A 26321-nucleotide genomic window follows, 5' to 3' on the forward strand; every position below is an offset into this window, starting at 1 on the left:
TCACCGGCAGGCAATCTCCATGCTCGTGCTCAGCTCGGGAAAGTGCTTGTGACACGGGGAAGTAAAGGAGCCTACGCCGCTGACTAAGAGGGCCCTTACCAAAGTTTAGGGGAATCGCGTCGTCTTGCTTGTCCACCAATCAGAATCGACGAATGCGGGGTCAACAGATTGAAATGCATCGCAGGAGGATGATCTGAGCTCGCCATTTGGGAGCTTCACGCATGGGATTAGTTATCGGGCCTCGCTGAATAGATTTGTAAACCTCGAGCACATCATCGCGGGGTTGAGCGATCCCAAGAAGAATAGAAGGATCGGACTCCAAGGTCAAGTATATGCGTCATTCGTTGACCCATCATCTCTCCTCGGTCGCCGACTTCACTGGTACTAGTAGCTGAGCGAGCTCTCTCGTCCCTTCTGTCACTCCTGCCTCCAATCTTGCATGACAGCTCTTACTTCACGAACTACTCAAAATAGGCTCAGCAGTGAGGTTCAAAGGTCCAATTGGCCCACAATGTCGTCGCAAAAGGCTTGGGCTGTTATCGCAGGTGTTGGGTCTGGCACGTAAGCCTTCCTGCTTTTTAACGCTCTCAGGCGAATACTTACGCAATTATTAGCGGCGCCTCAGTTGCTCGTCGTTTCGCCAAACACTACGCTGTAGCCCTCTTAGCTCGGAACCCGGACAATTACGAACCCATTGCCAAAGAGATAAATGCTGCAGGCGGCAAGGCAATTGGCATCAGCACCGATGCGTCGGACAGCAAGAGTGTGAAGGCTGCGTTTGAACAACTGGAGAAAGAGTTCGGCGGAGCTCCGTTAGCTGCTGCGATATATAACGTGGGAGGGAAATTCATCAGGAAGCCCTTCCTCGAGCTGACTGAAGATGAATTTGAGTCAGGATGGACAGCCAACGGGTAGGTGGAGGCGGGACCAGGCTGAAAGTCCAGTATACCAGCAACGATCTTTGCTGACTTTGGTCCTTACTCAACAGACGAGGAGCGTTTCTTTTCTCGAGAGAAGTTCTGCCACTCATGCTCAAGAACACAGATGCCGAATATCCACCCACGCTCATCTTCACGTCTGCGACTGCAGCTATGAAGGGCTCCGCCCTCTGCTCATCTTTCGCTACCGGCAAATTCGCGATGAGGGCTTTGGCACAATCGTTGGCAAGGGAATTTGGTCCGAAGGGCATCCACGTCAACCATGCCATCATTGACGGGGTTATTGATATCGAGAGAACCGCCAACTGGAAGTTCGATCATCCGGAGGCCAAGATCAAACCCGAGGCCATTGCCGACGCTTACTGGTACTTGCACACTCAGCCGCGGACTTGCTTTACCAACGAGATCGACATAAGACCTGCAGTCGAGAAGTGGTAAGAAAGACCGGGAGAAGGCCTCGGTGACTACCCTGCTGGTGACCACGACCACATTCCGGCCAGTGGGAGCGCTGGTGGTCTGTATCACACTCGTGCCTGCCGCCGAGCTGTGTCGCTTTGCATCACATCAGTGTCTGACGACAGTGCCAGAAGTCGGATCCTTGGCACGTCGCTGTACGTCCTTCAAGCAATCGTCGTCTAAACACTGGATTGACAATCGCCTATTTCCATGTGTCGGTCTTGATGCGGCACAAATTTTATGTACCTATATCAATACCAGCACCAGCGTACGTCACCGCTGGGTGTAACCTTCCATCTCCTTAGCGGAGAATGCTCAGTCTACATGTTTTGCGCGCGCTCTCCTCCATGGAATACTGTTCAGCTCATATAGGCCACTTCACCTTGTTCATTTCTGTGATAGTGTGGCTCGCGAAATATCGCCTGACAGATAATTTCTACCGAGCAATACGCATGAGCATCGATATAGCCTCGGCCTCGCCCACAACACGGACACGACCGGAGAAGAGCCGTTATGCAGGGGAATCGAACGGAGCGCACCTCGGTGTGATTCGGAGCCGTTGAAAGACATTTTAAAGCAACCATGTGCTGGACATAGCGGGTCAAGCGGCACGCCTGTACTCAATCATGCACAACAAATGTGATGTCTTCTCCACATGGGGACCCCGGCGCACAGGTGCTTGCGTGTTCCTAGACTGGAGCGCTGGGTCTCCCACATCTTCAAAGCCACCACATCATCGGCAACCTACCTGGTATGACGCATTCACTACTTGCTGCCCGAGGCTCTTTGCCACGTTCCAACCCTGGGAATCACCGAATGCTCGTCCCAGCGGAATGACGACCAGGTTCCCGAACCACACCCAACAATAGAGCTCCGCAGAAATAACGTTGACCTTCCTATTTGTGTTTTAGTCAAGCAAATTGCTTTGCGCCTGCTTCGCGTCGTGGCCGAGCGCCGCATGCTTCTTCCAGGTGGCATCTCTCCGGCCCAGGGGGTTGATTCGTCCATCACGCGCTGGCAGGCCTTGCAAAGCTTGTGTCTGAGTCAAGCACAACGCTACCCATGCACTTCGGCACCTAATCGGCAAACCGGTCCTGACCTGCCGAATCGCTTGTAGGCTTCGTCATGACGTCCGAGGACCTTCTCTCAGCAACAACCGGGGGTATTACTCGTACGAGTTACTGAGGGCGACAGGCGAGTATGGGTCCAGGTTGCACGCATCGTCATTTTAAGGGACGTACATTTGCTGCCCACTGTGGTATCTGTGCGTAATTGCGCCCACTCACTGGTAGCGGCTTGTGGACCTCTGCCTTTTCAGCCCGCTTCTTCATGAGAGCGTACGTTCGTGCATCACCGGTAGGTCCGGGATGATCAATACTCAGGTTGGTCACGAATCAAAACTTTTTTGCGGAAACTCGATGTGGCCACGATCCGAGGTCAATATCATGGCTCATAGGCGTACATCAAGGGGTCGTTCACCCCAGATTCTCTTATATTTCTCCTGATTTTTCCTCCACCACGTTTCCCCCAGGTTTGGCCTCTTCCCCAGGTCTCTGCGCCCCATCAACCCCGGGTTTGTGAATATTGATCAAGAGCTCTCCGTCGCAAAAGGGCACACACGAACACAGCATGTCAAACAGTCAACCGGATCCGCTGGTTCGCCAGCACACCAACGACATCGAGTTGGGTGTTTCAGATGTCTTGCAACGTCATGTCACGAGGCATGTTGTGGCGCCAAAGCCGGTGTCGCAAAAGAAGCTCAATTTCGAGCACAAGCGACCGCGTATCCTGCGGGAAATGATGGCAGAAGCGTACGTGATTCCCAACGGCTTCAGCCCGTCGCAGTCGAGGTGGCAGCTGCGACCTCTACGATCTCAGCTGAAATGCAAATGATCGGCACTGACGACAAGACAGCACCGGCGTCTTCTTCTACGTCTTCCCTGGCATTGCTTCAGTCGCCTCATTCACGTTAGCCACCACCAATGGAGTTGGCGCCCAAGTGGGGATTCCGGTCTTTGGATCTCTTTTCCAGATCGGTTGGGCCTTTGCCATTGGCATCGCGTTTGCCATTATCGTAAGTCCGCCTCAGTTCTGGCCTAAGATGCCAGAGCTTGGTATCTAGAGGCAAATATGCCTACTGCCTACTGCCTAAGTCCGGGGCGCCTACGGACCTTCAGATTTAGTCTTGGACGTCGACGAGCAACGCTAACAAGTCTGAACCTGTTAGACTTGTGCACCTGTGAGTGGTGGACACTTCAACCCGGCCATCACATTGTGTTTCGCCATCTGGCAAGGTGAGTTGCACACGCTCCTTGACCCTAACTCCGCCTCCACCTCTAATCCACGCCTCTCGAGTATAGGATTCCCATGGCGCAAAGTCCCGCACTACATCTTCTCGCAGATCTTCGGCGCCTTCGTGGCCGGCCTCTTCCTCATGGCCTGCTACTGGCCCCAGATCCAGGCGGCCAAGGCTATCGACCTGAAGACGCACGGCACGGCCGTCTACAACGGCGGTGTGGCCAGCATATTCTGCGCGTTCCCGAACCCCGATCAGACGAACCAAGGGTACCTGTTCTTCCAGGAGTTCTTTGTCGATTCCTACATTGGCATCGTCATCTGGGCGTGCTTGGACCCGGCGAATCCGTTCGTGAGCCCCACGAGTGCGCCCTATACGATTGGCATCGCCTATGCGGCTATGGTTTGGGGGTTTGCTGGTAAGTCTGTTCCCTGTCGTCGCTTTGGGTCCGCGGTCATAAAGGCCGTGTTATGTTGACGAATGACACTCACAGGTAACACCCTTTCGACCAATTTGGCAAGAGATCTGGGTACGCGTATTGTGGCGGCGATCTTCTTCGGTGGCGAGGCGTTCAGCTACAATAATGGATACTCGTGGATTTCGATCCTTGTCAACGTTCCCGCCACAATCTTTGCGACAGGTTACTATGAATTCCTTATTAGGGATAGTTTGCAGAAGATTCAGGGTGGGCATGCTGAGCATGAGGGTGGAGAGGAGGGTTTGACGAGGTATTTGAGTAAGGTTACAGGTGAGGATATCCCAACCGAGAATCAAACCTCCGAACGTGGGATCATGAATGCGGCAAATGGTGTGTACGAGAAGCAGTTTTGAGCTAAATCGAGCGTGTGCTTGAAAAATGAGACACAGGAAATGTCTTTCAAGGAGGGATTGTCCCATATATTAGCAATAGAAGTTAAACGGGTTAGAAGGTACGATGTTCCTCCATCTTGAACAATATCCAACAATTTGAAGGTATTCCTGTAGGATGTCCATAGGAGATTTTGCCTCTGGATAGGATGCGGAAAGTCGTATCAAGTGAACCAGACGCAAATCTACTGTAAGTGTTGGCTACGCATCAGTCAACGGGGTATTCTAAGTAGGAGCAAGCAGTAAAGAAACTATAGTGAAGGAGAGATTGGAAAAAGAGGTACGAGTCTGTCCCTCGCCATCAAATACATTCAACTCAGAGGACGCGTCCTAGTTGACTGTCTGCCGGCTAGGCCTCATGCTCGATTCAAAATAGGTCAGCATGGGTAAGAGTCAATATGCGCCAGCCGTATACCTTGGAAAACCACGGGAGGGAGGTAGACAAGGAGATAAATCTGGCAGAACCCATCGTGACGACGTATCTCATGTTCGAGGATGAAAGCGAGTCCATGTGGTTGCGCTTGCAGAAGTCGCTTCGTGGAAAGTCGTGACTGCCGTGGCAGGCAGGTTCGGGAAGAGCATGGTGAGACTGAGAACGAGAACGAGAAATGCCTGTGGTCTGGAAAGCATGGAGCGATCACCAACGACAACTGGCATACCAGCGAAGTGCTGGGCCGGTTCCGTGATGTAAGCTTCATGCCCAAACGTGCATCAAGCTGGCGAGCCAATATTGGCGCAGCCTACTGTGTTTCTCAAGAGGACTTGAAAGGAATTTCGACCTTTGCGACTTGATGCTTTTCATTGAGGACATCCACGTCGGGGTATGTAGGATGCCCTGCTTCTATCACCCACTTGCAATGCGTGTGTTGTGTTGCGGATGCTCCTCGTCTCGGGGTATTCCCGTGCTTAAAGCCAGCTGAGAGCGCCTTTCAATATTTTGATTGTTTTGGGCACGCATCGCCAATCATTCTTCACAACTCACCAGCCCCCTGACTTTGTCGGCTACTCCTTCGACAATTTTGATTTGATGGCCTCTCTGCCCTTGCCAATCCTCTCAAGAATCTTCTCCCGGTCCTTATCGAGCTTCAGCTTCGTTACGACAACCTTTGAGGGGTGGACGCCGATGGGCACTGATTGACCGTTGGACTTCTCCCGTGAGACTCGCTCGATGTGGATGAGGTATTTCAGACGATAGACGGAGGTGACTTTGCCTTCGCGGCCTTTGTTGGAGCCTCGAACGATGGTGACTTCGTCGTCTTTGCGAATGGGGATAGAGCGGACCTAAATACACGGAGAAGCTTGTGAGAACGTGTCTTTCCCACGTATCATTCCTGGATGATTCAGCCGTACATTGTGCTTTTCTCTTAATTCTTTGCTGAGGGGGGCGCTCATGATTGTTCGACGGATGCTGGAAGGGGCTCCGAAATGTAGTTTGCGAGACTTGCGCCTCGACGCGGCGATGCCTGCGACTGTGTTAATTTTGTTTCCATTGCGCGAGTACGCTAATATGTGAGCAACTCGTACCATGGTTCGACTTTGTCATGGCTGCGGTTGTTGTGGTGGGAAAGGAATGTTAGAGCGACAACGAGATCTTAGACCTCAATCTGTGGAATTTTCGAAATGCTGCAAGTGCGAGCGTGGGTGCCAAGAGTTCTATGCTCCGGTGAATTATTTGACCATATGATGCAGAATCCGGAAATCGCCTTTACATTGTACTCCACCTTGACTTCAGCGCGTCGGTTGCGACGAGCGTACATGCAGGTGTCCAACGTCTTCAACAGTGACCACTAACACTCGCATCGCGCGCAAGAGATGCGCGCAGCAGGATGAAAATGACCTATCGCATACCGGAGCGCAACCTTGATCTTTCCCGGCGACCGCTCGAATGTGTCCTCGTCCGCATGGGTTCGCCCACGATAGTAAAGACCGGAGAGATCTTTGATACTATGGTTGGGGCTCTCCTGCCAGTCGCCTTCACTTTCTGAAGAGAGGGGATCATAATGTCGTGTGGGCACGTTCATAATTATGGGAACTACTATGATTCCAACCAAGGCCAGCGGGATCTAAACAACTCGTATAACACCTCTAGACAACCCACCTCGAACAACCAGTACGCAAAGCAAGCATCATATGCGGGTGATGTCGGACATTCACGATATAACTCCTTGGGGTACGATGGGTCAAACCAGACTCAGCGACAGGATTACTCGAGTGGCTCGCGCCAGCAATCGACTTATGGAAACGATGGCTCCAACGATGTGACCACCCAGGGCACGTCTCAAGATGATTGGGCTCAAGTTGGACATTACACGGCACACGCTGCAGGAGGGAGTTCAGGCCATAATTACTACAACACTGCAACTTCGACGAGCCAGAGTACCCAAGGATTGAATAGTCTTGCGTATGCTTCAGGACTGGATGATGCAGGGTCACAGAGACACGGCCATCATGTACCACGGTCGAATGCGCCATCCAACTCGGGATACTCTATGTCTTCCACCTCACATATGCGGGATGGCGCCCAACGGCCGGCTGCCAACCAGAGTACGTTGCAACACAGCACGACTGCTTCAAATTACTCCTATTCGAACGGCACATCTTCATCTCAACCCCCAGCTAATAATTTGTCCACAGCGGCAGCAGCTCTCGCAGGTGCAGTAAGTGCACGGTTTTCACAGGCTACACATTCCATGGGAGGCTATCCGTCGAAACCACCTGTGGTGGAAACTTCCACTTCCGTTCAAACGTCTGTGCCTGCAAGATCTGCCTCACCTTACTACCCACCTCAGTCAATCTCAGCCCTATCGCAGAGACGTCAGTCACGCAGCCCCCAACAATCAACTCAGAGCGCGCGAGATATAGGAGCATACCAGCATAGACCACAGCCTGTAACATCTACCCAGCACGGCGAAGCGTCGACTCAAAATCCCTCGTCACGGGCGTCATCAAACAGTGCTCAGCCGGTCAACACGATTTCAAGCCTCATAACTCCGTCTTTCGAAGAACCAGTCCGACAAGGACATTCAAGAGCAGGCGAGCAGCGGGCCATGCCAAACTACATCGATCCAACGCAAGTCTTCAACCCTTACGCCAAAGAGTATGAGAGGAGACGCCGGGAAGCAGCAGCTCAAGCTGGGGCCGAAGCAATAAGGAAGAAAACAGAGGAAGAGGCTGCTGCAAAACGGAGCGCACAAGAGGCGGCTATGGTAGATGCCGAGAAGAAAGCGGGCCAAGCAAAGGCTAATACAGCGAAGAGAGCCCAAAAGTCACGGCAGAACCGACTGAATCCTGTCGCAAGTGCTCTTCTGCCAGCAAGTGCATCTGCTGGTGTAACCCCTCCTCAGCCCGTCCATGCAGCAACAGAGGGAACGGCTGATGATGCGAGCATGGCATTAGAGCTCAAAGCAATGGTGGAAAAAATGAAAGAGTACCGGAGTAAAGATCCTGCCCTATTCCAGAAGCTATGGGACGACATGCGCAAGCCACTTTCCGGACCCGCGAGTGCCATGCCTCTACAGTCGCCGTCTCCTCAGATGAACCAACAGCAAACTGTCCCTCCCACAAGTATGCCGGCCCCCGTCCAATCTACGCCGCAGCAGCAGTCTACGGTCGAACCCATAATTGCAACGCCCTCTGAGGTCAAGGCACCTCAGGATTCTGACGCCATGCCTAACGTACCACAGCTATTTAAGATGAATGGATACAGGGTTACAGTGTTAGACAACCCACAAAACCTCCCTGATCTCGGCCGCTTTCCTGCTGAGCGACGTATCCGGATGAGGGCCCTAGTGCCTCCTGCAGAGAGCGCTGCTCGACCTGCACCAGCTCAGCCTGTAGCTGCTCAGCCAGCTGTAGCTAACCAGGTGCCCGCTACTTCTAAACAAGGAACCCCTGCTCCACCTTCGCAACCTCAAGCCGGAGCAGCAGGGCCACCAGCTGAAGCTATGCGTCCGCTTACTCAAGGACTTCCGCCAAGGGGTCCTGCGGGTGGAACCATCTGGCCGGAAGACAAGCGTAAGGCTCTTGCAGACGCTGCGATCAAGTCGCTCAAGGCAGTGCCGGAAAATGCGTCAGTTACTATTTCACCTGCGGACATACATGACATGCTTGAGCAGAATCCAAGCTATATCGATCTGTGCGAGTTACTTGAGAAGAAAGGTCTGAAATTCCATAGGGGTCAGTTTGCGAGACAGCTTCTGAGCAATGTACCCTATCTTAATGGTCCTTCTGGCAAGACGGTTCCGGCACCTTCCAGTCCTGCACAAAAGCGCGATGCCACTGCTTCTGTCCCAGTGCAGGACCTCCCGGCGCCACCCACGGCCGCCACGGTATCAGCTCAAGCCCAAGGCAATGCAGGCAATTCTAGGTCTCAAGTTTTACTCGGAGGAGTGGGTGGTGAAGTCTTCACATTTGAGAGGCCCCTCTCTAGCCCCCAACAGTCGAACGCGGTCGCAATGCCATTGCCACGACCGAGACCATCCAGACCTCACCCTCTCGCACGGCCTGAGCCGCCACTGGGTTCGAAAGAGGCTAATGCTCGCAAAAGAGATTTCTCAGAAGTGGTCGATCTTACCGCGTTGAGTGACAATGAGGACTATGTGATGTCTAGGAAGCAGGCACAGGTCGAGAGTCCTCCATCGGGGCCAGCGGTTCATCCACTATTTCAATTCAATAGTGACCCGATCAAAACAAAGGCACAGTTCCTTCAGGCCGTGGGACTAACCCCAGACGAATATGTGCTGACCGCGCAAAACGGAGTGCCTGAGGAGCCTCTTCGCTTCAACCCCGATCCGTCTGCGTATCCGCAGACTTACACACCACTCCCACATTACGCACCACAGCAGCCAGGTCGGCCATTGCAGGTACCACCACCGACACCTCAGCAGCAGGGACCATTCAAGTGCCTGGCCAAACCGGTCAACAAAGCAGAAGCCCTGCGTAAGACATGTTACGACGCCAAAACAGTGGCCCGTGATCTCCTTATTACTATTGGCAGACATCCCACGGAGCGCCCACTCAATGCACACTTGGCGGGTCTGTTAGGGAAGTATATCGAAATCGATTCCGACCTGAGCACGTTTGATTGGGATGCAATAGACCCAGGGGGTCCCCCAGTGCCTCAAGTACCTTTCGTGGATGTTCCAACAGGACCACCGCGACTCGGATGGGGAGACCGCGGTGTTCAACTTCCCAAGCTCGAAACCCAAACTGATGTTCCTGGCGCTGAGGCGCACCCGGCACGCTTTCCTAATTCGGACAAGCGCAAAGTGCCTGCGCCCTCTACAAACCGTGTGTCTGCTCCAGCTCATCGAGGGGAAGAGAACAAAGCTCAAGCACCCACATCACCACTGCAGGTCAAGACTGACTTGGGACCGTCTCATATCGTGCGGCGCAGTCGTGGTCGCCCGCCACAGGAGCCTGGACGTTCTCGTAATTCGACTCCAAGCTCAGTCGTACCCCAGAAGCGGAAAACGAATGGTGTCGTTCCCCTTGATGCGACTCCTGCCCCAGAAGGCAAGCGATCTACACGGAGTGCCTCTACACAACTGACGCCGACTGTCACGCCGTCCACCAATTCTGCGAACAAGATGGAGTCCCCGCGCGTGTTCTCCAGCGGAAAGCGGGTAGGTCGGCCTCCTGGGTCTAAAAACATTCACCCTTCTTCTGGAGCCGTGAAGATAGCCGTAGCTCAGATCAGTCAGACGGGAGTCAGCGTTCCTCCAAAACCTATGTCACCAATCAATCCCGTCTTTAGGTGTCGCTGGAAAGGGTGTCAAGCCCACCTCCACAATCTCGAAACCATCCGCAAACATGTCTCAAAAGTGCATCATCCCACGAGCCAACAGCTAAAGGAGCAGATTGGCTATGTCTGCTGGTGGAAAAAGTGCAAGCTCCTGGTTGAAGATGAGGACGGACAACTCGGACCGTCGCAGATCTTTCACACCCGTGGAGACTGGCTGGGACACATTGAAGAAGCCCATCTGAAGGAGGTCGCGCAGAAACTTGGGTCTGGCCCGTCACTCAAGCACATCGGTAAGCAAACACAGAAGCGGACGTCATTCCCATTTGACCTGGCGAAATTCTCATTTAATCCTGCCTCGCTTGCACCTCCAACACCACCCTCCTCAAGTCCCGTACCAGTGGCTAGAACGTTATCTCACACAGATCCTCAGACCGTGCACCAGGATAGAACGCGATTCCTCTCCGACTCGGAAGGCCGGGTCACCACCCCAGACGTTACAAACCCATCTACCCAAGAAAATCTTCAGCCAGACACCATGCGTCTGCTCAAGGCAGATTGCAAAAACAACGAAGAGCAGGCGCAGAAAGCGTTCATGAGGACTCATCGGCAGGAGAAAAACAACCCGAGGGCTATCGCGGAAGAGACTCTGAAGGCCATGTCTGCTCGGAAGGCCAAGATCGGACCAGGCATTGACAGAGGAGGTTGTATCCTCGTCACGGAGGAGAGAAGAGCCACACTGATCCAGAACCCGGGCATCCAGAGAGTCGTGGAGGGGGATTATTGATGTGGAGGCACATTCCAGCACGAGAACTGGAATACCGGATATGTGTTTTCTATCGGCATCGCCGCAATGGTTGAAGCTTTCACACCGCCGTGCGGATCAGTGACGGTGTGCATTAGTAGTCACGACACCGGTTGTTCAGTGAGCTGTGATCAAGACCAAGCCGAGGACATCGTGAGGTCGAACGAAGACGATTAGACCGCGCTGAGGATAAGGTGTGGACGGGATGGAGATGGTACTAGAGCAGCCAGTAGCTGTTGACGGACAACGACATGCGAAAGTACTTATGAGTTTGAGGATGAGTCCCGCACTGGACCATCGCAAGTCTTGAGAGTCAAGTCGCGTCCCGACACAAAAGTCTCGAGTATGGAATATGAACATGGGCGTAAACTCGAGCATGAACCTGACCTTGAACCTGTACTTGGACTTGGACGTTAGACCTCAGGCTCGACAGGGGGGTTCGCTTTCTACGTATCGGTATCAGGTATGGCTTGAGCCCGACCCAGCTTCTGACTACAGTAGATAGCCAACTCGGCAATCCAAGACAGGCGGGTGGGTATTGTGAACAGTAGAACACAGGAAAATCGATCAGGAAAGCTGGATACCTATCTAGAACTTGGGACAATCTGACGGACGACATTGAACATGCACTCCAACCTGAACTTGAACCTGAACTTGAACCTGAACTTGAACCTGAACTTGAACCTGAACTTGAACCTGAACTTGAACCTGAACTTGAACCCGAACTTGAACCCGAAGGTCAGGTATCATCTATTCAGGTCTTTCTAAATCTCACCCCGGTTCTCACTTTTATTTTTGGTCTCACTCCAATGGTGGAACCACCAGTTAAAACATCTCCCTGCAGCCAGATCTGGGGAGTACATCTCTCTCGCGCTGGTTGTGTGTGGCTGGCTGGCTGGCTGACTGGCTGGGCAGGTAGAGTATACAGGCCACGAGCGTGCCGAGCTTTTCTCTGACTTGGATCGAATGCGGGTTGAATGTGCTGAGCTGCAGTTGGCTTGACTTGGCTTGAATTGACTCCTCTTGACGAATGGGTGTGCGGGCGTGCTTTGATTGCGTGGACGGAGTCTGATTTTCACGTTCTTCATCTCACACCCGCTGCTGCCAATACCATCACGCTGCACTACCCTCCAATGCAATGCGTTCCAATGCAATACAATCCATGTACCGCTCTGACTTGGAAGTGCGTGATATGTACTGTACCGCACGCACCGTGCCCTGTCTCGACACGCCACGGACGGAAGAAACCAGAGGAAGCGCGACCGCGAGAAGGCGGATCAAGGTGCTTGCTTGGCTCTTTCTGGCCCAAATGTTTCGAGCGCCGTCCATCCAGTCTGTCCTCCCAATCTCCCATCTTCAATGCTCGACTCTCGACTGCCTCTGGTCCTGCTCAACGCGCGTGGCATCCCACTTCCTTTTGCCGTACGATATGATATGGTCGATCGATAGGGGGCGTTCGTTTCGTTTCGTTCCATTCTCACACCCCCCAAACGATCATGTGTCATACCATATTGTATTATGATCTTGTTCTTCCCTCCCAGCGCAGTGCAGCCTTCAACCCCATGCCCATGCCCAACATCTCCCTATCACAGTAGCCTGACTGCGATGGAATGACGCCATTCGTCCCAGAGCCACACGCGTGCGCTCGAGAAAGCAAGCATCCCTCTCCCTTCTCCCTTTTGATCCTATCCTTCAAGCCCACGACGACCACCTTGCCGACCGAATCCATCACGGCAGTAAGTTCCTCAAGGGCCAATCACGCCAACCTTCGCGTTTCGGCCACGTCCGTAAGAACCTTGGAGAATACTCCGTATGTATCATGATGACTTCACCGCCACAAGAAGGAGAATACCACAGTGTGTATCATGAAGACTCCACCGCCACACCCACAGGCTTCACGGCCCCAACCCCGGCCTTCTCGTCCTTCTTGAGGTCGGAGGCGGCACTCGACTCGTCATCCTGCGCGTTGACTTCGAGGAAGTGGTACAGTACGATCAATAGCATTGCTGCGCTGCCAAGGAAGATGGCGAGGGAGTATAGTTGGGAATCGGAGATCATATTTGCGCTTGCAAGGCGTACTCTTGTAACTCGGTGTGCCGGAGGGATGGCGTGGGCAATAAGTAGCGGTATTTCGCGGGGAGATCGTAGGGTAGGATGTGATCGATTGAGCGTATTTCGGTACTGACTAACGGTACTTCACAGACCGTAGGATTTGATCGATCGAGCGTGTAGTTCGGTGAGTGTTGTGGTGAATTGAGATGAGATGAGATGAGAATGAGATGAGAATGAGTGAAATGAGATTGAGTGGATGAGGTATGAACAGTCGAAGTGTTTCTGGCAAGGTGATCCTGAATAGCTGAACGAGTACAGGGATGGGGAGCTGATGGTAGGAGCAGAGTTGCGGAGGTAGAGGAAGTGAGAATGTGAGGGATTGCGTGAGTTGTTGGTGCATACGAGGTAGCAGGAGAGGAAGCAGCTCAGGTACAGTAAGTACTCCGTAGTTCTGCGGATACGCAATGAAGACAAGGGGCGGTTGTTGATTGGTTGGGTCGTAGCCTTGTCAGGCCTCGTGCGACTGCGAATACCTCCCCCTAACGCTCCGTACGGAGTACTTGCACTGTGACTGTACGCGACCAAACATGCCGCCTAAATGATTGTCAAGGCTTCCAGCTTTCTCTGGTATGAGTAGAGGGAATTTTGTCAATCCCTTAGCTCTGCGACCGTCTATTACGTCTATCTTGTGTTCCGAGATTACCATCCATCCAAACTCACCAAATGCGAATGGTAGTACACGTAGACCCGCCAGCAATTCAACTCGTGCTGTCCCACTTCTCACAACTCCGGTGCAGTAACGAAGCGCTCGGGCTCGGGTCTTGCCGGTGTCGAGGAGCCTTCCTCCTCGTCCTTGTCAGACTTCGGGGCCACAATAGGCTCGTACCTCTTCTCCTGTTGTCTCTGCTCATCCGCCGGAACGGCTTCCCTTGAGATATCAGGCTCTTGTTGCTTCTCGCGTTGAATCCCGTCGCTAGACGAGCTGGAGCCTCCAGGCGATGAACGGCCACCAAGGACGGCAGCACCCTTCTCCGCGTCCCCATCAACCTCGCGCTTCTCAGCACCGGACAAATTACTCTCCGTTTTCACCAACGCAGAGTCCGCTTTCTTATCCTTGCCTTGGAATTTCTTCCCCTTGGGCATTCTCGCCAACCAATAAATCGCCGTCGCGGCAAAGACATTAAAGACAATGTAGACAAGCAAAATTCCAAAGTCCCGCCATCTATTGGAAAAAGAAATGCTGACATATGACAGGAAAGTGTTGGTGTTGTCGATGGTGCAGAACTCACAGTTGCTGCTGCGCGGGTCGAGGAGGTAGCCGCCTGCAGCGGAGATGAGAGGTTCGAGGTATTCGCCGCATGTCTGGCCGGACGGCGCCGTGAAGTGGAGATATTCCGCGTCGGCACAGGTGACAGGAGCATCGGCGACGCCAACGCTAAGAAGGCCTCCGACAAGGTATGTGAAGGGGCTAGTCGAGAAAAAGTCAGCGAGTGGCGCAACACAAGGCGACGGTGAGGAAAGCTTACCTGACTCGGTACATGAAAATCCAAAATCCGGGCATGTCTTTCGGACCGACCAGGACGCCATTGAACAACAGGCAGAGCGAGAACAGGACGTTGGCAATGTTCGACGCCGTCTCAGCCGTCGCGATCCCCGCAATCATCAGATGTGCAAAGGTGCTGCTGAACAGGATAAACTCCAACACAAACAAGAATTGCGTTGCTCCCCGTGAGGCCACGGCGTCCGAGTAGGTTGCATTGCGGTAGAGTCCGATAGGATAGTACCAACAGAAGAACAGGACGACGGCGCCCAAAGCCGCCCAGGGAAGCTCAACGAGGATGTTCGAGAGCATGAATGCCTTCCACGAGTACGTCTTCGATGGTCGCTCACGGACTTCGTAGAGACTGCGCTGTGTGACGAACAAGGGCATAATCTGCTGGACGAGCTGGGAGAAGAGGATCAGAAGCATGAAAATGCCGAAGAGTTGGTTGTTGAGTCCCTGCTGCGTGTTGGGAGCCTTGAAGAGTGAAAAGCCGATGAAGAGGCCCTGTTCCGCAAAGTCAGCACGTTAACAATCCAGCTTTCTCAGGCCGAAAACGTACGGTAAGACAGCAAAGGATCAGCTTCGAGTATATGTACGTCGGCGTGCGCCAGTACTGCTCAAAGACTCGCTTCTGGGTCTCCAAGTACTGCTGCCAGAAGGGTGCTGCGAATTCGTAGTACTCGGTCTTGTTCGCTGCCACTGGAGCTACCAGTTGGGATCTCTCATCCTTCATTTGCTCCAGTTCCCGTTGGACTTCCTGGTACTCGGGCGAGTTTCTCCAGACTTGGAACCAGTCGATGTCTGAGTGGGATCCCGGCGCTGCCCCGATAGCCTCGAGCATATACTCGGCTGGGTTAGCACCGGGTGGGCAGTCGTGGGCGCCGTTTCTCTGGAAGTAGTCAATCAAGATGTTGGAGTCCTTGCCGACTGGTCCGAAGTACACCGTCTTCCCACCGGCAGCAAGGAACAATAGTCGATCGAATCGCTGGAACAGAATGGCTGACGGCTGATGGATGGTGCAGAGGATAGCTTGACCGGCATTGGTGAGTTTTTCGAGGAGGTTGAGAATGGACCAAGAAGTCTGAGAGTCGAGACCTGAGGTAGGCTCGTCAAGGAAGAGCAGTAACTGGGGTCGCGCGGCGAGCTCGACTCCGATTGTGAGCCGCTTGCGTTGTTCGACGTTTAGACCTGCGGTGTACGAAGTCAGTATCCCGCCTGTGCATGTGAAACTCCTGCCCTAACCGACGAAGCAGGCATAGGAGGATATTGGGAGAGCTCAACCTACCTTCACCAGGCACACCCACGACGGCATCGGCGTACTCCTGCATATCGAGCAGTTTAATGACCTCTTCGACGTAAGCAATCTTCTCAGACCGGGGTGTTTCTCTAGGTTGTCGTAACAGAGCACTGAAACGGAGGGCCTCGCGGACCGTACTCGTCTCAAGATGCAAGTCTTGCTGTTGAACATAGCCGGTCTTTCTCTGGAAGGACTCGTCTCGTGGTCTTCCGTCGACAAGCATTTCACCCGTGATGATGCCCATTGTGACGCGGGTTGCGAGACAGTCGAGTAGTGTGGTCTTACCAGCCCCAGAGACACCCTATAGCAAATCAGCAACATTTCGGGTCTCAGGCGTTGTTATCAAGCCTACCATGAGCGCAGTCATTGTTCCCGGCTTAACCCAGCCATCAACATGGTCCAAAATCCGGCGAGGTTTACCCTTGATCTTGATGTCGTAACAAACATCTTTCCATTGGAAGATGGCTGTCTGTTTTTGGATCACAGCACTGACTTGGCGCGTCAATTGTTCGTCCATGGTTTGTTTCCTCGTCAGAGCAGCGAGGTTGGGATCAGAACCCTGCGACTCGGTATCCGATGCTTTCTCCTTCAGAAATGCTGGTTTGTGCCCTCTACGGAAGAGAAGAACCTCGCCTTTCGACTTCTTAGCAGTGACGGTCTCGGTCGCAACGAGGTAGGCGAGACAGAGGGCTATCATGAAGGCAAAGGTAATGCCCACATTTCGCCACTTGTGCGACGCATAGTACCTGTACGAAATGTTGATGTAGTCGTCGCCATTCACCACAGTCTGCCCAGCAACGGATCCGACAACGGTGCAGATTTGAGATATTGATGAGCCGTTGCCGAATTGAGGCGCCGGGGGCATAAATGTCGAGCATCGATAATCTCGATTGTGAAATTCATTGACCATTAGACTCTCGAAGCCATATGCTGTGGGATTGATGTAGTTGATCCACCGAGCCCATCCGAGCATATAGTCGACGGGGATAACGAAACCTGGAACTATGGTTAGACCAACAGAATGACCAGGCCATGCAGAAAGTCGAGGTACTCACCTGTATAGACGACAATAGACACCATCAAAATGGCGGTGGGGACCAAAGCTTCTACCAAAGATCTTGACACTGAGGCAATGAAGCGGAACAACATGCTCATGGTGAGTGTCAAGATGAAGGACATGAAGAGGAAGAAGAAGAAGGCACCCGGTGTGCGTCGCAGGTTGGTCATGAAGTAGAGAATTAAATTGAATCCGATGGTGTTGAGCACTTTCGAAGGTATGTCACATAACATCGACGCAAACGCTTCGGCCGAAGGGTGATAGAGTGCATACCGTTGGTGTTTTTCGACGATTGGTCGTTGGGCATACAGAGTCAGGATTTCAAGAGCGCTGCCAAAGGCGTTCAGCAGGACTGCAAAGAAGACGAGAGAGCTTCGAGCCCGTAGAGAATCGCTGGTGGCCGGCAAGTTGTAGAACAGTGAAGAGACAACCAGCGCGTTGATGCAGTTTGCAAACAATTGTGTCAGAGTAATAGCAGGGTCGTCCATGAGCCGTTTCCAGCCTCTCCACACGCACAACTTGACTTGGCCGCTGTAGGACAACGTGTAGGGTGAGGACCTGCGCTGATTCTTTGACTGCTGGATACGCCGGGATTGCTGGAAAGCTTCGAGATTGGGTCCACCAATGGGATTTGCTTGCTCAAAAGCGTCGAGCTCGGCCAGCATTCTCTTCCGTGCTTCGCTGTTGTGCCATCGTTCGGCAAAGTCGTCGGGTGTACGGGGCACCTGCGACTCGTATCCCTTCTTGACCAGGCGCTCGATCGGATTGGTCATCGAGGTCAGGAAGTCGGGCACTGTCTGGCGCTTTGCACATTCAAAACCCATGTCTTCAAAATACTTCTGGGCTTCGGTGGTGCGCCCAAAGTAGATTTCTCGGCCTTGGTACAGAACAATGACCTTGTCGAAATAGTCGTAGGCACTCTGCGGAGACTGATAGATGGCAACAGCCGCAGTCGTTTGATTCAGATCCGTCGACGTCCGTAGGGTCTTGCAAAATTCAATGGCATTCGCGGAATCAAGACCTCGAGTGCTATTGTCCCAGCACTGCAGCGGCGCATTGCTAAGAGTCGCCTCTGCGATGGAAACTCGCTTCCTCTCACCACCGCTGACGCCTCTGACGAAGTCGTTGCCCACTTTGGTGTTGACGGTATGTCTGATGCCAAATGTGGCCATGACCACATCCCGTAAGTGCGCGGCGTACATTTTCTTGGTGATACCCTGGGGCAACTGCAGGTTCTGGGGCGTCCGAGCTTGTGCAGCGAACAGGAGTGTGTCACCCACAGTCATCATGGGAAAATGGACATCTTGTTCGGCCGTATAAATAGCTTCACCCTTGAAATTCTTGTGCATTTGTTTGTAGCTGATGCCCTGATAGTTGATATACGAGTCGTCGCCGAGGCTAAAGCCATGAGTTTCGCCCGTGATGGTCTTCAAAAATGTAGAACAACCGGACCCGGGAGGTCCTAGCACGACAAGCATTTCGCCAGGCTGCACAACGCCCTCAAAGTTTCGCAGAATGTCCACACGATGGCCTTTGTGGCCGACAAGACCTCGAGCCATATCCATCAAGGCGACTGGATAGTTGTCGACGGTTCTCTGGAAATCGCTGCCTTTGGAATAGCCGAACGCCGAGAGATTCCGGAAAGCAAAGCCAGCAGTTCGACCAACATTTTCTTGGCCAGACTGCTTCTGTAGCCTGAGCATGGCTTTCGTCCAAGCCCTGCCATTGAAATTGTCCGAACTAGGATCGATTTCTGTGCCAGCGATGGACTCGTCGAACGGATGGAACGGCAGGTCTGCACCTGAAGCCCGTGAATATTGACGAGCAAGATGCTGGATCTCCTTGTTCTCGTCCCCACTATCTTGGACTACCGGCCCGCCACCAGGAGAGAATGTCTTGTCGTTGTAAGGATAGTCTGCCGCTGGGCTCTGAGGAGAAGCGCCCGACATCCGACGACTTCGGTCATAATTTACCAGACTCGTCATTTTGATGGTAATCTATCAACACTGCATGGGAAATACTGGTCGCGGCGTTTGTCTGATAGCCAGACCCCGGTGAGGGAATTCGAGTGATCTATCCGTAGAGGCGTGGAGGAAGATTACCAGCCGATGGGAAAGGTAACTAGTATTACAATGAGTGAAGCTTGAAGGCAAGAATTAGGCGTGAATGAAGAGCAGAAGACTGAAGAAGTATGAAGAACAGGTTGATATGGATGTCGATGTCGAATTGAAGATTGAGTTCGGTCGAAAACGGAGCTGCCGTGCATAAGACAGTAACTCGGGAATCCCAGCAGCTGGTCTCCGTGGCCGCATCGACTTGAATAGGCAGTTACGAATACGGAGTACGCAGTACACAGTACTGAGCATGATCTCAGTCAGGCACCAGGCAGAATGAAACCGAATTTCCAGGTGGGATACGGTGTCGGGCGGCAGATTGCTGCTCGCAATCTGAATCATGATTCCCGCAGTGGACTTGGCGAATTGGGTCGAAGACACATTGACGGCAAACGAGATCGCGTCGAAGGCTAAGTCGTCGCTCTCAGTACTGTATCGGGTTTAGACAGCGTCACTGTCGCCTTGACAAGCAAACCAGGTGGGAATAGTATACGCGAATACGCGAGTTTCCCTCTGGAACAATCGTGGATTCCACGAACCTGCGCCGTGAGTGGCTGAGCCCGGCCGCCACCGCCGCGTGCTATGGGCTAGGCGTGCCCACTCATCCTTGCAGGCGGCATTCCTTGCAGCCCGGCGGAAGGAACCCTCTCCACAGGGGCTCTTAGGCGACACTGCTGCCGGCCGAGATGTGCACCCAGGCCCCTTTTTCAGCACGATTTGTGCACCGGGGCAGCCTTCCGATCCGAATTATTCACGCACAGTGCACACGCACAACTCAACAGGGCAAGTACAACTGGTGCAACCTCGTATAACGCGACGTTGGGCACGTCTGTTCCCGACGCACAAGACGCCAACGCCAGGGCGGATGCACGTGAGTCCGTTGCTAATATTGACCTCGAAGCCTCGTTCCACTGCAGAAAAAAAAAACAGCGCGCAGAGACGGCTGAGGGAGTCATGGACTGATGCATCACGGCTGTGCCAGTTCCGCATGGCCCTTCCTGGTCGAAACATGTCCTTACATTCCGTTCCATCTCGTCACCAAGGTTGAGCTGAAGTGGTGGTGTTCTGAGTCGCGCAGAAGGATATTCCCTCATCCTTGACTGACACAGTAACATTATTTCCGACTTCGTGAAGCAGCACGAAATCGTCGGTGGTTCTGCACTGCTTCTGCTGAGATGCCGCGTCTGTCGCTGCTCGCCCTGTGAAAGAGATCAGAGGCCAGTATCAGTTTCGAGTTTGTTCGAGGATGCTGCTGACGATGATCTTATTTCAATTCAGGTTTGATCGACTTCATCTGCCTCTTACTCTTCCCAGTCTCGTTCTCCTACCGGGACCTCGATCTGCCATATCTTGCCTGCATTCTGCTCATCTCGGCCCTCTGGATTGGGCCACTTTGTCCCTTGTCTCGATCAGCTCATCCGACCACCTTCCGTCATGTCCATGGTTTCCGTCGACATATCAGTTCCTCTGAGCGAGCACCATATGCAGCTCTCCAGAGCGCCGAGTCTGGCGGAGTTATTTTGTCCTTGACACCACCATTGTTGAGACTCGGTCTTTAGCCGGCGTTCCACACCATGATCATGGCTTCAAATCACTTCAACTTCAGCAACATCAAAGGACATCCACATCTCTTGCTTGAATGGTGACATTGAAGACCTCACTGCGCGGTCATCCTCATCCCATCGTCCCACATCACAGCCTCAGTCTCCACTTACAGGACAAGAGGCGCTCACTGACAAAGGCATCACTGGTCCGACCTGCTAGACCGACCGGGAGAAAGTATCACGCAACCCTCTGTCAAACGCCGCCGGAGTCTATCTCGTTTTAGCGCGCCATTCTCTGCAGCTAAGTAGCACCTGCGGAATCGAAGCTAGGTCATCTTGAGTGTAGATACCTACCTGCTTCCATGGCGAGCTCTTCCATCGCGACAGCGCTAACTTTTTCCTAATCCTAGGTTCCAGCTAGGGATTGTCTCGTCCCCTTCATCAACTTGTCTTCTTTTGCAAGGGTGTGCCGCGCTGCCATGACCCTCCTCCATCTTACCCTGCTTCGCTCGGCACTGGAAGTTTCTCATCTGCATCTCCAAAGCGAACCTCATAATCGTAGGATATAGCATCAAGGATAACTTGCCCGCTAGAACAACTGGTCCACGGTCTTTATCTGCAACCATGTTCAGGCCGTCTATAAAATACTCACTCCTCGCACCGAGTCCCATCTCCGTGCTCCTAACCCATGTATCTGCAGCTCTCAACCACCCCAAGCGGGTAGCATGCTTGCTCGTCCGCGGTCATAGATCGCTGGGGTACGCTGTTTCCACCGAGCTTGATACCATCAAGCCGAAATGTACGGTGCGGGCAGCGAGTCCGGACTAGATGTCCCCACGGACTAAGTCGTCTCCAGGAGGAGTTCGATGTTCTCGGCCACCATCTCCCTGTTCTTGTTTCTGTCCTTGTTGTCAAAGTGCTCCTACAGAGTATGGGCGCGGCACGCAGACGTGACATGCCAGATGGGCAGAAAGTCAATGGCACAGAACACCACTCTCATAGCCACGCCCACGCTGCTACATGCTCGAGTCTACTACACAGTACAAGAGAGTTGGCTGGTCAGTGGTCACGCGGCGGCAAAGCGATGACCTTGACGGGTGGTGGCCGTTCCGGGGAGTTAGAGGTCGGGGAGGTCGTTCCCTCCCACTCACGGGGACTCAGATTTGTACGTGCCAGGCAGACACCACAGACTAGATTCAAGTACGATTCCTGTGAGCGACAGATCATGGGTACACGAAGGCCGATGAGAACTCGATATACCCATCGACAAGTAGATGAGTACGTCCACTAAAAGGCTGGAGTATTTGCCTGTAGTTCAGAACTTGATTGACATTTAGTGTATGTTATCGTTCACCCCCCTCTGAGCACATACAGAATGGTCGCTCTGTCCCGCGGGACCTGTATCTGGTCACCACACCACACAAAAGTCCTTGCATCTTTGCGCCTCGCAGCTTGCAGCTTCCAGGCCCCGATTCCCAGATTTGCAACTTGCACAAGAGGTTGATGGGTTACGGCCATTCGCAAAACATATATCTCTTCCAACGGCATGGCGCCGTCCACACGAAGCGTACCGGTCCTCTCAGCTCAAGAGATATGTCCCCCACCCACGCCTCAATGCCTCATCTGCACCGCAATCCTATTGGTCATATACTTGGAGATATCACCGATCATGAGACATCCAATAATGGAGAGCACACCAAACGGGATGCTCGTGTACCACACGTAAGCCAGCGCGTCCGAATACGCCCAGCGCGATCCCATGGTCGCGGCCTCGACGATAGCGGGCGTCACCCCCACCACATCCGAGACATTAGCAGGCAGCGTGAGAAACGTCTGGACGAATGTTGCGGCCGACGAACGTGGCAGACCTGCCTGGAGGGCGAAATCGAGGACCCGTTCGGGAAGTTTGCGCGCCAGCTTCTCGCTGAAGACGTTGTAGTAGATCGAGTAGCCGATCGAGCCGCCTACGAAGCGGATGGTCAGCGTGAGTGCCGTGGCTGTCGCGATCAGCGAGTCGGGGCAGGCCGTCATGGCGATGGTCGCGGCTGGGACGATGACGCCGCCGATGCCGAATCCCGCGACGGTGGCCAGGCCGACGGCGAGGCCTGGGTTTGTGGGGTTGGCGACTGCCATGCTGCCTGTGAAGGCGGCTGAGAACGACGAGTCAGCAAAAGTACGGATTCACACCAAGGGGTGTTGGACACAGGCCGGATCAGTGGTCACTTACTCATCAGCACGCATGAGGTGAGGAGGAGTTCTCGGTTGTTGCCTTTTAGGATCGTGAGGAGCGCGTTCATCACCGTGGCGCCGACGGTGATTGCGATCGAGTAGCCGAGGCCTTTGACGCCGACTTGGATGGGGCTACGCTGTGTCAGTGAGTGCTGGAATTTAGGTGCGAAGAGAGCGACTCACTCGGGCTCGTAGACAGTACCATATGTCAATGGGGCAAAGTTGATCATCGAGTCTGCAGATCTTCGTTAGCCAGTCTGCAGGGCGCACAACGTGAAGTCACAAGCTCCTCGGAAACGGAGCGGTCTTGCGGAACTCACAGAAATTCATCCCGGAGACGAACGCAACCGCAAGGGCGATGGCGACAATACGCTGGCCAGCAAACAGGTCCTTCGGCACCATAGGGTATTTTGCGCCTTTCCATTCCCACATCACGAAGGCGGCTATAAGTGCGGCGCCGATAAACAGCATGCAGAGGACGTATGCGCTTTTCCAAGGGTGCGATGATCCGCCAGACTGCAAGGCGACCAGACTGGGTACGATCAGCTGGTGACCGCAGCAATCTCGTCAGAGTCACTTACAAGAGGATCACACCCGTGATGGACAGCACAGCGCCGATATAGTCGATCTGCTTTGCGATCTCTGTTCTGCTCATGGTGCCCTTGCGCAAGATATGCGAATCCGGGAAGTAGAAGAGAAGAACCCCTCCGAAGAAAACTGCATTATAGATCCTTCGTAGTGTTAGTGTTGGTGTCTTGTGAAGCGTGGGGTATGCTTACACTGTGATCCACAGACCCCATCTCCAGGTCGCATGAGCCGAAAGCAGCTGGGAGTACAGGACGTAAGGAAAGAACGGGCCTGCAGATAGATCAGTACGCTTGCGCGGCGCATGTCTTTGAGTTTATGGACAGACATATGAAGAAGGTGACGCAGGCAAGGTAGAGTCCACGCTTTTTGACGGGCACCAGCTCCGCCGTCCTGAAGACCTCTTTATCAGCAAATTGGGTCCCGACCATGCTTGACGGCATTCCTGGAAGCCGACTCACCCAGCTAGTGCCGTGAGCTCACCGATCGCTGCGCCTGAGCCAGCAATAGTCATGCCGGCCACACCCTGGGCGAAGGAGTGAGCCGTGGCGGTGACTATCGTGCCGATGAGGATCAAGACGGATCCTAAGATGGAAATATTCCTCTTCCCAAACATGTCTTGAAGGTAGCCACAGAACGGGCAGAACGCGGCAAGTGCTAGAGAGTTCGAAACTGGAATCCACCCAGTCGAGGCCGAACCCAGGTCAGACGCAATGTAAGTGAGTGAGCCTTCTCCTTGTCAGAGCTTTCCTCGGTCCGCCGAACCGCAAGCTTACCTCCGACGAAGTATAGCGGAATCTGCGATCCTATGGATAAATGACAACTTAGCATGGCAGTCCAGATTGGAAGAATCGTGCATAGAGATGACTTACCGACATACACGCCACACAGGGAAATAGTTGCGAGGATCTGTCTCCAGGTCCAGTTGACACGTCCGTCCGAGTCGTCGCCTTTGGCAACGCCGGTCTTCTCGTCCCACTGACCGACAATTTCATCGTGCCGGACAGTGGTTGGATTCTGCTTGTCATCGAGACTGGACTCGAGATCCCGCTCGGGTTCTTCTGTGTTGTTCATTGTTGAGTAAAGGTTTCTCTCCTTCGCTGGTCAGCTGTGGGTGCAAGGGTGGCACTGATGTCTCGAGAAGAGGTTTGGAGTATTCTCCTCATCCTTAAACATTCCGGGAAGGCTCCTTCAGTATATGTAGCTAAACTCTCGTTGCTCCGCGTCCCATGGGGTCACTAGCTCGAGGATGACTTCGGCAAGCCATACTCTTGAATCTGGGGTTGGCATGGTGGTTGAGTCTCGACCGCAGTCGGTATTGTTCAAAGAAGCCTGACCCGTTAACGAGCACGCGTTGTTTCTTGTTGTGGCGCGTCTGAGAAGCCAAGGAGATGCCTTACAGCGGACGAAATCCATAGACATGGCCAATCATCGCGGACCAAGATGGAGTCAGTCCTGGCTGACACAGAATACAAGATCAGCCTCGAAGGAAATAGTCGCACCGTGACAGTGAGAAGTCTGACACGAGGCTTGCAGTTCTCCACTGCTGACGGTACAAAAGCTCAGTCACCATTCCCCGCAAAATGCACATGGCTTTCTCCACTGTCGCACATCCGGGGTATCTTTTCGTGGTCGGACACGGTTCGAGTCATTTGCTCCGAAGGAGGCCGCACGTGGCTTCCCATCCTGCATACATTGTATATTGATGACATCCCCCGAATGGGCAGCCCGGAAAGGGGTGTAGACTGGAGTAGGCGGATTGACCTTCTATGCTGAGTGATCAACATGGCGAGCTTCACAGGCAAGAACGTGGTCGTGACTGGCGCGGGATCAGGAATCGGTCTTGCCATTACACTGACTCTTGCAGAGCGGGGCGCATCAGTTTGGACAATAGATCTATCCGCCAACCCGCCGGACGAACTCAAGTCATGGATCGACGCCGGCAAGGTGCACTTTGAAGGCGGCATCGACGTTGCCGACCGAGAAGTCTGCAGAAGGTATATGGAGAAGGTCGCCGCCGCAGCAGAAAGATTAGACGGCCTTGTCAACAATGCTGGAATTGGCCTGTACGAAGGTCCCATTGCTTCAGATGAGGCATATGACCGAATGATCTCCGTCAATATCGGAGGAGTGTGGAATTATGGCACGGCCGCTCTTCGCGCCATGGAGAAGCAAGAGCCACAAGGTCCATTTGGCTCGCGGGGCAGTATTGTCAACATCGCAAGCGGTGCTGGACTGAGAGGCGTGAGCGGCCTGGCCGTCTACTGTGCCACCAAGCACGCGGTGATCGGTCTATCTCGGGCATGGCAGGAGGATTTTGGCAAATTTGGGATCCGAACCAACTCTGTCGCACCAGGTAAGTGAGGAAGGGGAACTCAGGGCTCAAGCAACTGCTGATGTTGTCAGGTGCGACGGCGACTGCGGCCTTTGTCAAACGCGCCGAGGAGGAGGAAGGCTTCCTGGATACGCTCCCGAGCAACCCTCTGGGAAGAGTGGCAAAGCCATCTGAAATTGCTTCGGCGGTTGCGTTCCTCCTGTCAGATGAAGCAAGCTACGTGGCGGGTGAAGTCTTGTCGGTGACTGGAGGCCACACATAAACAGCTAGAGGCATGCGAAGCGATGAGTATCTAGACCCTAAATCGATGACATTTGAAATGTAGCGTCTCAAGGCTTCTTCCGCTGAATTGCTGTAAATCTGGGCTTCTGAGTAACATCCATCGCAGGAAACGATTAATACGACGGCGACCTGATTTGGCGTCGAGCGAAAGTCGCGTTGTGGCCATTTACTCGCCCGTATG

General features: G+C 53.5%; 8 protein-coding genes across 8 annotated transcripts; 4 read left to right on the forward strand and 4 right to left on the reverse strand.

The window, feature by feature from the left end:
- Positions 1–511: 511 nt before the first annotated feature.
- Positions 512–1376, forward strand: A1O7_08316 (7-alpha-hydroxysteroid dehydrogenase; the record flags this gene model as incomplete). Its single annotated transcript, XM_007762309.1, has 3 exons — positions 512–561; positions 615–911; positions 989–1376. The coding sequence occupies 3 exons, from the start codon at positions 512–514 to the stop codon at positions 1374–1376; spliced, it is 735 nt and encodes a 244-aa protein (XP_007760499.1).
- Positions 1377–3023: 1647 nt separating this feature from the next.
- Positions 3024–4521, forward strand: A1O7_08317 (uncharacterized protein; the record flags this gene model as incomplete). Its single annotated transcript, XM_007762310.1, has 5 exons — positions 3024–3205; positions 3309–3468; positions 3622–3688; positions 3755–4108; positions 4184–4521. 5 exons carry the CDS (start codon positions 3024–3026, stop codon positions 4519–4521), a joined length of 1101 nt encoding a protein of 366 aa, XP_007760500.1.
- Positions 4522–5559: 1038 nt separating this feature from the next.
- On the reverse strand, positions 5560–6100 carry A1O7_08318 (large subunit ribosomal protein L26e; the record flags this gene model as incomplete). Its single annotated transcript, XM_007762311.1, has 3 exons — positions 5560–5838; positions 5908–6020; positions 6082–6100. 3 exons carry the CDS (start codon positions 6098–6100, stop codon positions 5560–5562), a joined length of 411 nt encoding a protein of 136 aa, XP_007760501.1.
- Positions 6101–7604: 1504 nt separating this feature from the next.
- Positions 7605–11084, forward strand: A1O7_08319 (uncharacterized protein; the record flags this gene model as incomplete). The annotated part of the gene is made up of 1 exon (XM_007762312.1): positions 7605–11084. The coding sequence occupies one exon, from the start codon at positions 7605–7607 to the stop codon at positions 11082–11084; it is 3480 nt and encodes a 1159-aa protein (XP_007760502.1).
- Positions 11085–12965: 1881 nt separating this feature from the next.
- A1O7_08320 (uncharacterized protein) lies at positions 12966–13160 on the reverse strand (the record flags this gene model as incomplete). Its single annotated transcript, XM_007762313.1, has 1 exon — positions 12966–13160. The coding sequence occupies one exon, from the start codon at positions 13158–13160 to the stop codon at positions 12966–12968; it is 195 nt and encodes a 64-aa protein (XP_007760503.1).
- A 774-nt stretch (positions 13161–13934) lies between these two features.
- Positions 13935–19036, reverse strand: A1O7_08321 (ATPase; the record flags this gene model as incomplete). The annotated part of the gene is made up of 6 exons (XM_007762314.1): positions 13935–14622; positions 14681–15201; positions 15257–15885; positions 15983–16295; positions 16347–16990; positions 17050–19036. 6 exons carry the CDS (start codon positions 19034–19036, stop codon positions 13935–13937), a joined length of 4782 nt encoding a protein of 1593 aa, XP_007760504.1.
- A 3284-nt stretch (positions 19037–22320) lies between these two features.
- A1O7_08322 (uncharacterized protein) lies at positions 22321–24597 on the reverse strand (the record flags this gene model as incomplete). Its single annotated transcript, XM_007762315.1, has 9 exons — positions 22321–22859; positions 22937–23116; positions 23259–23470; positions 23520–23669; positions 23718–23796; positions 23852–23916; positions 23985–24252; positions 24300–24329; positions 24396–24597. 9 exons carry the CDS (start codon positions 24595–24597, stop codon positions 22321–22323), a joined length of 1725 nt encoding a protein of 574 aa, XP_007760505.1.
- Positions 24598–25308: 711 nt separating this feature from the next.
- Positions 25309–26120, forward strand: A1O7_08323 (uncharacterized protein; the record flags this gene model as incomplete). The annotated part of the gene is made up of 2 exons (XM_007762316.1): positions 25309–25879; positions 25930–26120. The coding sequence occupies 2 exons, from the start codon at positions 25309–25311 to the stop codon at positions 26118–26120; spliced, it is 762 nt and encodes a 253-aa protein (XP_007760506.1).
- Between the last annotated feature and the right edge of the window lie 201 nt (positions 26121–26321).

This window comes from Cladophialophora yegresii, assembly GCF_000585515.1.
Source record: "Cladophialophora yegresii CBS 114405 chromosome Unknown aczIN-supercont1.6, whole genome shotgun sequence".
NCBI classification, from domain to species: domain Eukaryota; kingdom Fungi; phylum Ascomycota; class Eurotiomycetes; order Chaetothyriales; family Herpotrichiellaceae; genus Cladophialophora; species Cladophialophora yegresii.